The following is an 11,049-nucleotide window of genomic DNA, read 5'->3' as shown; positions in this document are numbered from 1 at the left end:
GGTTGATAATGTATTTTGAATTAATGTATGGCAAATTTTGGTTGGACGGCGACTTCTTTGTTCGAAATATGGACGCCAGCGTGGAGCTTCGTCATTACAAGTCTCTTTTACAAAGGAAATTTTTCTTTTCTCTACAGAATGGTACTCTTTCTTTCTTCTTTGGGCCTGTTTTTTCTTTTTTCTTTTTCTTTTTTTTTTTTTACCAAGGACTTTTTTCCGCTCTTGATTTTTCCGTGAGCAAAAATTTTTTCCATAAACAAAGAACTTCTACGAGTGAATTTTTAAAGTGCGCGATGTAAACAAAATATGGAATTACATGTAAATAAAAATCGAGCCTCAACGTGAGCGGTTGCCGCGAAACTTACCCATGAGATTCGCCCAGGTCCGAGATTGACACCTTCCTAGTTTATTAACTTTCATTTGAAAATATGTTTTTCTAAATAAATCAGTTGCTTTTAAAGATTTCGGAATTTTTTTATGGAAACGTTATGTTGAATGTTTGAATTCGGTTTAGTCAAATAAAGCAAAAATCGATTTTTTCGACCTTTGAAGGTGGAAATACCTTCTGCCCCCGGTCGCTCGCAGCTAAGAATTTTCCCTTTTTCCGTGAGATGCCTATGGCAAACCATGGTGAAAACCCAGCTGGATTTCTTTTTCGTTGCATGGACAAAATGCAAAGCTAGCCAATAGGAATACGTAAAATCTTATCGATTTTCATCTTATGTAAACATTGGCGGCTAGATTGATCAGAAGCTGACGAAAATAATTTTCGGACATAAGAAAACCTATGAAAATCATTTCCGCATATCTAGAATTTCACGCAGTCAAAAAGACTAGCGGTCATATTAAGTAGGTTCGGAGGCATTTTCGTTCCGAGGCAGAAAACTTGTCAAATACAAGCTGGAAAAAACCGTGTGAACAAAGATCATTGCGTTACAATGCAAATATATATTGAGCTATCAAGAGACGATAAGTGACATAGGATTGGAGAATGGTGGAATTCGGGTTGTGCAGGCGAGGAAAGATTTGGATTCCAGCGGCTAGATTTAACAAATTCTGCAAACGTAAATTTGATCAACGTAGGTTACTATTTTTTGATGTTTTCGTCGGCTGTATATAGGTTAATTATTCTGTGGAGTTGGATGATTATCACAATTGTGGATCTCTTTGTGATTTTCCGGAACCTTGGCTTTTGAAATAAGAGCAACTTAGCATTGCAGTAAGATCTGTAACTACAAGTTCACAACCATGTTTCATCATGCACGAGTTGGCCATGATTCTTTAATTAGATAAAGGAGACAGTTGAATTTATTTGCCATGCTGTGGTGTTTTAATCGATTTCTTTCTTATCACAAACTTAAATACAAATCTCTGGGAAATAACTTAGTACAGTCTTTCAGTTGTGTTAAAGTGTATACGGCCTGTTTTCGTACTAATTGACGTTTTTGATAAACAAATCACGGCTCAAAGGAGAGAAGTCTTTGTCAGCTGAGATGGAAATTGTTTTTACCGGGCTGTTGCTTTTAGGAGGAATGAAACAGGCGCTGAGAAACGCGAGGAGATCAGGAGGTGGAGTGGCAGTTTGTTTCAGAAAGAGGTTTTTGAGCTGCGGCTCTTCGCTATTTTCAAATACAAAAACAGTCACGGTTTCTTCAACTCTAAAATTTTCTACAGTGGTGTCTTCGGCTGATCTAACTGACTAATCACGGTCGACTGTAATTGCACAATTCCTTTCAATGCTACGCTCAGTAGTTAAGGCATCCCACGGAATCGCCTCTATTTAAATTGAGCCGCAGCTTAATTCTTTAAATTGAACATAAGATTGGCAATTGTGATTAAGGTTTGCAAAGAAACCTTCGATTTTTTCCTTTGCATTGTGGCTTGTTTCACTTGATAAATTAGGAAAATGAACTGATCGCTGAAGCGCTTGGGGATGATAAGTAATATTTTCTTTTGTGTCCTTTTTTAGGTATGGAAGTTCCTAGAGGCAAGGCAGATCGAGATTGTAAACAAGACAGTTTTCCAGGTTTGAAAACACTGAATATGAACATTAGCACTATTCTACAATGAAATCTTTCATGCTTAGAGTAGAGCTACTACATATTTGCGAGTTTACTGTAAATATTGATCATGACCTAAATTTTGTTTGAAAGTAAAATTAGTACAACGACATGAAGATGAAAAAAAAAGAACCTTAATCATGCTGCAAATGTTGCGTGGCTTTCAGAACTGTTAGTTAAAGTCTCACCGGAATAAACTGAGGGCTAGTCTGCCATCTTTAGGTAGATACTTTCACCTCATTTTGCTTAAAGTGATGCATCATTAGCCAGTGACAGGGTTATACCACATTCGAAAAAAAGCTTAAACATGTTTCAAAGCTGTTTTGTCAAACACAGTTTAAAATATTCAGTTTCTTCAAAGGAGCTGCTTAAGCCAATGTTTCTGATTTCCAATCAGTTAAGCCTGGTCTAAACGAAGTTTATTTTGCGACACAAACTTTCTCTGTTACCACTAGAATATAGAAAGGTATCGAAAGACTTGGTACTTATCTGTAATGGTAATCGGCCGGACTGAGTAAATCCGAGTTCTCGCGGCTCTGTGACCTGATACCGAAATTACAACGCAAAGACGAGGCTCGGTGCGAAGTCGCTCTCATCGGTCTAAAAAAATTAAGGTACGTCTCTCCTTGGAGGGGGTTGGCTGGGGAATTTTGGTATTTTTTTTTGCAAAGGAAACAGTGCAACGCGACGAGTTGATTACATTCCCAGAAGAAAAACTACTTCCCTATCCACTTTCGCTGAAGTTTTGGGCTCATGACTTCACCGGTATTCCAGACTTCAGGTTTCCCGATAGTTACCATTATCTGGTTGGAAAAGATGGTTACGATGAAGACTATTTACGGTGGTATAAAAGCCTTGAGGGTTTTCGCTTGTTTACTGATAGGCATGTGGAGGATCTGAAGTACCACGATTTAATTGATGATGGGACAGATAAACCGACTGGATTCTGCTATTTCCAGTTCATAGTCCTTTTCTTTGAAAGCTTCTTCTCTACAAACTTTGTTATCCTTAAGGACGTGGCCGTGATCTTTCAGTGGAAGTTCAGTAGAAACACGGAAAATTTGGGCGGGAAGTACTTCTTTGGTGTCTTCGCTACCGTTTCGTTTTCTCCGCTCATTCGACCTTTTTTCGCGTTGAATTGGAGTGTACGGACTGTATGCTGATTAAATATTGTTGGAACCAGAGAGTTAGTTCCAGAAAGTGTCTTCACGACTTGTTTAGTCTCAAAGTGTTCGGAGCATATATGAAAGTTCTTGATGGACGTGAACTCCTTGTCAGTGCGACGAAAGAAGGCACTTCCTTTTTTTCTTGGTCTGTTGGCCTGGAAACTCGGAAAGGTTGAGGTCCGGCCTTTTTTAGAGTTATTTTTGTACACAGAAATGGCACAAAACTTCATATTCGACTTGCAGTCACTCCGATCTTGCTTTCAAAATAAGCGTCCATCAGCCTCAGCTTGGTGCTGATAATTAGTTACCAGACTATCTCGCTAAAACAATTTGAAAATAGCCTACATCATAACTACATCAGAAATGGAAATCACTGTATGAGAATGAAGAACTGCCGTGCAATATTTTAAATTACCCATCGAGAGTGAAAAAAACCTTAATCGAGAAAAAGACTGATGTAGCAATATACCTAGAATTAAATATTAACTGTTGCGAAGGAGAAATTGTTGCGGGAGAAAAAGAGATCACTATACGAGATTATCGATTAGTTTTTCTGAGTCGTTGAGCAACAGCTAATAAGCGGAATATTTCTCTTAAAATGGCGGAGCAACTTAGTGCAGAAGGCTTTACAGAGTTTGTTGATTTTGTAAAGAGGACTATTGAAAGAGGCGCATCCGTTTATCACGGATCTGTTCATGTAGGATTAGAAATCTGTGTCAGGAAGCTTGAGGAACAAACAAGAATGCTTATCGCCATATCACTGTCTAAAAATTCCTCTTCAGACCTGTTTGATCTGTTAGAATTGTCTTTAGTCGTCTTATTATAGATATTTTAATGCATCGAGCCTTTGTCCTTCTCTGCAAGTTCAGGAGGGAGACTGGTGTACATTATTACAAAAGAAATGATCAAGCAACTGTGTGAGACTAGTATAAACTGGAGAAGAATAACAACATGCCTTGGAATCCCCGACCACAGACAACCCAAGCACCAGCTGTGAGATGATCATTTTGCGAAATAGCAGTCGTGGCGAAATTATCAGAGTTTATATGGGAACATTTACGACCGCACTTAGGATTAAAAAAATACAGTCAAATTCTCAGTAAAAATACTTCGCTTTTCTTCGACAGTGAATCGCTTGTTATCTGACCGCTTGCTATGTTTTCTAGGTTTACTACACAAGAACAGCTTGTCTAATGTAGCAAACCAAGAAATGGATAACTTGCTAAAACGGGTTCTTTTAAAAATAGCAAGCGGTCAGATAACAAGCGCTGCACTGTCATGTTACAGGTAGTCTCAAATGTGGGGCTAATGTACAAATTGGCAGAATATCGAATTGATTATGATGGTTGACTATGATTTTGACTGATATTGAAACAGAAAACAATGTTTATTGAGCCAAAGTCACACAGTCAGCTTACAGTAATTACTCAATAGGATTGACCCTCTCTGATGATGGAAACAATGGAATTAAGCACTTTCTGAACACTGTGACAATAGTTACAAAATTGCTGCGAACACCAAAAAAGGATGAAAATTTTCATCCTTCACGACTTTTCTGGAGGTTGAAAATGAAAGTAATGACATTTTTAAACGGCTGTCATTGGTATGGCTGACCTCTTTATGATAACTTCAAGTATGTTTCCTGAATTTTGATGGCTTAAATCTTGATAGAATGCTGTTATTTTCACTGATTTATTATCGAACCATTTTCACGTTTGCAGATGCATTTATTTAGCGGTAGTCCACTAAAATCAACATAGTTTTTAGTGCAATTTAAAATTCAGGCATTAATCTCTTAGAAGGCACATAATGGTAGCAAAAGCAACATGTCACCTACCCCAAATTGTCCCATTCCAAGGGGCTGACAATTTAATATCTTGTTATGTAATGACCACTTACGCTTACTACTTAAAGTAAACTTATGATTTATTGATGTTAGTGATATTAGAGATCAGCTGATAAAATTTTTATTTAAAATTTTGTAGTCTTGAAACTTGCATATTTTACATCTCTCTCGAAAGGCTTTCTAACTTGTAACCAAACTAACTGCTAGTGACAACTGTAATGACATTTGAATAGATACAAATTTGTGACCTAATTCTATTTTTTTTTTTGGAAAGTTCAGGAAATGCCATCAACAGTAACTTGTATTCTGTGTTAAAAAAAATCCTTATAACATTAATGTGAAAATGTTATGCAGAACATAAAAATTTTAAAAACTAAGAAGCAAATTTCAAAGTGTTCAAAGAGTTCATTTCAAAGAGTTGCTTTCAAAGCATTCTGAGTGTTCATTTCACATTGTTCACATCTTCCATACTGAACAATGTTACAAAACAGGCTTCCTTCTCTTTCGTTACATTAGTAAACTCCTCAACCGGTTCTGGGTATGATTCATATGTAGATGGAAGTTCTAGCAATGCTCTACATGTTCTGGCAATAGGAAGTCAATGCGACCTTCAAGGATAGCAACGTGCACATCAGTGTTGTGTACAGTGATCATATCACTACCAATGCAGATCCCGAGAAACATGGATAAAGATTTGCAATTCAGTGACTCTATAAACCGTTTCAGTTGTTCAAAGGATTTAAGTTCTACTTCTGAATAACTTGTTAATTAATTTGGCGGCTTGCTTTAGTCTCGAGGGACTGAAAGTTTTCCTTAGAGCATAATATCTTGAGAACTGGACTCCACCAGTTGATCTCTAAGAGTGATTAGTGACCATTTTCTCCTATCAGTATCCCCTCTAAAACAAACATTAAGATCATGAGAATGAAGGAAATGATCACGAACTAAAGAGGCTCTTGGTTGTTAAACAAATTCTCTTTGTCAGCACCATAGGATATGCATAGAGAACAGCACGGAAAAAACGTATGCTGATGTTAGGATGCAAAGGGTTAAAACACTTGAATAATGTAAAAATTCCAAGACATCTTCATCATTAGGTTTAAAATCATCGCCAAGGCACTTGTCCAATGCCTCTCTATCTTCTGTAGTTACAAATTGGCTAAGTCTTCATATCAACGTCTCTGAAGTGATACCTTCATCCTTATAAAGATACAAGGCCACAAAAAGATGTAACAAATTTACTGGGCAGTAATTGGCCCATTGGTAACCATATAGCAGAACCTAGGCAATGGCTTCCCACTGTAGTTTCTGCATGTCATGCTCAATAAATAGGACTTTTTAATTGTTTCCAATCATCAGTGATGTGAAGCACTTTTACCAAAGGCATGCTAAAACATTTAGAAGAACCTTGTTGCCTTCTCCCTTCTCTTTTCTACCTGCAGTGGCTATGTTTAGGTTATGGTGCTTCTTGGAATGTAGAAGGAGGGGGGAACAAAACATTTGTTAACACTTATCCTCAAACTGCGATGGGTGATTTTTTAATAAATTGTTTCACTTCAATATCAATCTCCTATGTAGAAAGCTTAACGGCCGATGATAAGGCATCACCCAAAGGCTGGTTTTCTTTTACAACGGAGTCGGAGTCGGAGTCGGAGTCGACTCCGATATTCAGTTTTCACTCGAAAAGAAGTGCTCTTACCACTTCGACTCCGTCATTAGTGAAAACCAGCCTCAAACAAATGGAGAAAAGGATATCCCGAAACGATTATTTATTTTTTTCCATAGTTTAGTAATAAACTGTGGGCAAGGACCGGAAGAGCATTTGCAATAAAATTCATCCAAGGTCAAACTTAGTGTAATCCATCGAGCAACATCTACATTTCGTTAGTTTCCAATCACTTTGGCCATTTGTTAAATAAAAATATTATTTACATTCAATTGTACGGATATTTGAATAAGAAAAAAAAGTGGAAAGCTAAATGCAAAAGAGAATCTCTATGAAGAAAAGAACTTTTTTTGTATTTATGATTGCTAGATTATTTCTCTTTTCTTCTCACGAACGCCATTTTTTCCTTTTTCATATTGGAGGGCAGGCGAAAATTTGAAAAATACACAAAAGTTGAAACCCAACGACAAAGCTGGAAGGGAAGAGACTTACAGAAATCTTGGCATCGTCAATCAAAATTCAAGCGATTTTCATGAGGCCATTGAGTACCATGAGCATCATCTACAAGTTGCAAAACAAGTGGGAGACAAAGCCGAAGAAAAACGGGCTTATGGAAATCTTGGCAATGCCTATCAGATGTTAGGCAATTTTCATAAGGCTATCAGTTACCACGAGCGTCATCTACAAATTGCAAAAGAAGTGGGAGACAAAACTGGAGAAGGACGGGCTTATGGAAATCTTGGCAATGCCTATCGGAACTTAGGCGATTTTCATAAGGCTATCAGTTACCACGAGCGTCATCTACAAATTGCAAAAGAAGTGGGAGACAAAGCTGGAGAAGGACGGGCTTATGGAAATCTTGGCAATGCCTATGATAGCTTAGGCGATTTTCGTAAGGCTATCAGTTACCACGAGCGTCATCTACAAATTGCAAAAGAAGTGGGAGACAAAGCTGGAGAAGGACAGGCTTATGGAAATCTTGGCAATGCCTATTGCAAGTTAGGCGATTTTCATAAGGGTATCAGTTACCACGAGCGTCATCTACAAATTGCAAAAGAAGTGGGACACAAAGCTGGAGAAGGAGGGGCTTATGGAAATCTTGGCAATGCTTATGATAGCTTAGGCGATTTTCATAAGGCTATCAGTTACCACAAGCGTCATCTACAAATTGCAAAAGAAGTGGGACAAAAAGCTGGAGAAGGACGGGCTTATGGAAATCTTGGCAATGCCTATGATAGCTTAGGCGATTTTCATAAGGCTATCAGTTACCACGAGCGTGATCTACAAATTGCAAAAGAAGTGGGAGACAAAGCTGGAGAAGGAGGGGCTTATGGAAATCTTGGCAATGCCTATTGCAAGTTAGGCGATTTTCATAAGGCTATCAGTTACCACAAGCGTGATCTACAAATTGCAAAAGAAGTGGGAGACAAAGCTGGAGAAGGAGGGGCTTATGGAAATCTTGGCAATGCCTATTGCAAGTTAGGCGATTTTCATAAGGCTATCAGTTACCACGAGCGTCATCTACAAATTGCAAAAGAAGTGGGAGACAAAGCTGGAGAAGGAGGGGCTTATGGAAATCTTGGCAATGCCTATCGTAGCTTAGGCGATTTTCATAAGGCTATCAGTTACCACGAGCGTCATCTACAAATTGCAAAAGAAGTGGGACAAAAAGCTGGAAAAGGAGGGGCTTATGGAAATCTTGGCAATGCCTATCATAGCTTAGGCGATTTTCATAAGGCTATCAGTTACCACGAGCGTCATCTGCAAATTGCAAAAGAAGTGGGAGACAAAGCTGGAGAAGGAGGGGCTTATGGAAATCTTGGCAATGCCTATTGCAAGTTAGGCGATTTTCATAAGGCTATCAGTTACCACGAGCGTGATCTACAAATTGGAAAAGAAGTGGGAGACAAAGCTGGAGAAGGACAGGCTTATGGAAATCTTGGCAATGCCTATTGCAAGTTAGGCGATTTTCATAAGGCTATCAGTTACCACGAGCGTCATCTACAAATTGCAAAAGAAGTGGGAGACAAAGCTGGAGAAGGACAGGCTTATGGAAGTCTTGGCAATGCCTATCGTAGCTTAGGCGATTTTCATAAGGCTATCAGTTACCACGAGCGTCATCTACAAATTGCAAAAGAAGTGGGAGACAAAGCTGGAGAAGGACAGGCTTATGGAAGTCTTGGCAATGCCTATCGTAGCTTAGGCGATTTTCATAAGGCTATCAGTTACCACGAGCGTCATCTACAAATTGCAAAAGAAGTGGGAAACAAAGCTGGAGAAGGACAGGCTTATGGAAATCTTGGCAATGCCTATGATAGCTTAGGCGATTTTCATAAGGCTATCAGTTACCACGAGCGTCATCTACAAATTGCAAAAGAAGTGGGAGACAAAGCTGGAGAAGGAGGGGCTTATGGAAATCTTGGCAATGCCTATGATAGCTTAGGCGATTTTCATAAGGCTATCAGTTACCACGAGCGTGATCTACAAATTGCAAAAGAAGTGGGAGACAAAGCTGGAGAAGGAGGGGCTTATGGAAATCTTGGCAATGCCTATGATAGCTTAGGCGATTTTCATAAGGCTATCAGTTACCACGAGCGTGATCTACAAATTGCAAAAGAAGTGGGAGACAAAGCTGGAGAAGGAGGGGCTTATGGAAATCTTGGCAATGCTTATTGCAAGTTAGGCGATTTTCATAAGGCTATCAGTTATTACGAGCGTCATCTACAAATTGCAAAAGAAGTGGGAGACAAAGCTGGAGAAGGACAGGCTTATGGAAGTCTTGGCAATGCCTATCATAGCTTAGGCGATTTTCATAAGGCTATCAGTTACAACGAGCGTCGTCTACAAATTGCAAAAGAAGTAGGAGACAAAGCTGGAGAAGGAGGGGCTTATGGAAATCTTGGCAATGCCTATCACAAGTTAGGCGATTTTCATAAGGCTATCAGTTACCACGAGCGTCATCTACATATTGGAAAAGAAGTGGGAGACAAAGCTGGAGAAGGACAGGCTTATGGAAATCTTGGCAATGCCTATGATAGCTTGGGCGATTTTCATAAGGCTATCAGTTACCACGAGCGTGATCTACAAATTGCAAAAGAAGTGGGAGACAAAGCTGGAGAAGGAGGGGCTTATGGAAATCTTGGCAATGCCTATCATAGCTTAGGCGATTTTCATAAGGCTATCAGTTACCACGAGCGTCATCTGCAAATTGCAAAAGAAGTGGGAGACAAAGCTGGAGAAGGAGGGGCTTATGGAAATCTTGGCAATGCCTATTGCAAGTTAGGCGATTTTCATAAGGCTATCAGTTACCACGAGCGTGATGTACAAATTGCAAAAGAAGTGGGAGACAAAGCTGGAGAAGGACAGGCTTATGGAAATCTTGGCAATGCCTATTGCAAGTTAGGCGATTTTCATAAGGCTATCAGTTACCACGAGCGTGATCTACAAATTGCAAAAGAAGTGGGAGACAAAGCTGGAGAAGGAGGGGCTTATGGAAATCTTGGCAATGCCTATGATAGCTTGGGCGATTTTCATAAGGCTATCAGTTACCACGAGCGTCATCTGCAAAAAGCAAAAGAAGTGGGCGATAAAGCTGGAGAGAGACGGGCTTATGGAAGTCTTGGCAATGCCTTTCATAGCCTAGGCAACTTTCCTAAGGCAATCGAGTACCGTGAGTGTCATCTACAAATTGCAAAAGAAGTGGGGGACATGGTTGGAGAAGGAGAGTCATACGGTAATCTTATCTTATACTCTTAATCAATGCATATCCGAGCTTTCGCGATTTTCATGACTCCAGCCTAAAATTGTCCTGGCAAAATCAAAGGACAAAAGTTTGTTTGAGTGTTACATCTACATTATAAATTTCAAAGTTGAAAATTCTCTTACCGCTCGACCTAGTCTGCCAAAGGATTCCACCTCCAATTTCTAGGATTTTTCAAAGCCGTTTTAAAATTTTAGAATCCCAGAGTTTTGCGACAAAAGAGAATTTTTGCCTCTGTAGTAACCTGATTTCAGTTCAGCTACACGCTGTTCGTAGCTTTTGCGATAATAAATCGACAAGTTTATCACGGTCTTGCTTATTTAATTAATTTTGTCCAGATTTTACTTGGGACAAATTTGTCGGCGATGTGTTTCACGATTTGTCGGCCTTGGCCAAAATTTGTCAAAATTTAGTGATGACGAAAAAATCGTTTTAAATGAACAACTTTTTTTGTTAGTGCGGAAAGACCCCATGTTGAACAATTTTGGTTGAACAGATATTGGGAATTAAGTGGTAGTAAATGTCCGTTATATTGTATACTGAAACCAAAC

At 39.1% G+C, this 11,049-nt stretch overlaps 2 protein-coding genes across 2 annotated transcripts in view; both read left to right on the top strand.

Annotated features, from left to right (window-relative positions):
- LOC149053098 (uncharacterized) overlaps positions 1-11,049 on the top strand; it is a 110,268-nt gene that overhangs the window by 13,769 nt on the left and 85,450 nt on the right. The gene's annotated exons all lie outside the window — the stretch shown is intronic.
- The window catches only part of LOC149053105 (uncharacterized), a 108,250-nt gene that overhangs the window by 90,154 nt on the left and 7,047 nt on the right, over positions 1-11,049 (top strand). Inside the window, exon 4 of the mRNA XM_089182390.1 lies at positions 7,166-10,471. Coding sequence (XP_089038516.1) covers positions 7,166-10,471 — 3,306 coding nt within the window. The remainder of the gene's footprint in view (positions 1-7,165; positions 10,472-11,049) is intronic.

Source organism: Pocillopora damicornis, chromosome 1 (genome assembly GCF_964200805.1).
Source record: "Pocillopora damicornis chromosome 1, jaPocDami1.2, whole genome shotgun sequence".
Taxonomy (NCBI): domain Eukaryota; kingdom Metazoa; phylum Cnidaria; class Anthozoa; order Scleractinia; family Pocilloporidae; genus Pocillopora; species Pocillopora damicornis.
Note: the sequence above shows the minus strand (reverse complement) of the source record. Positions and strands in the feature narration are given on the sequence as shown.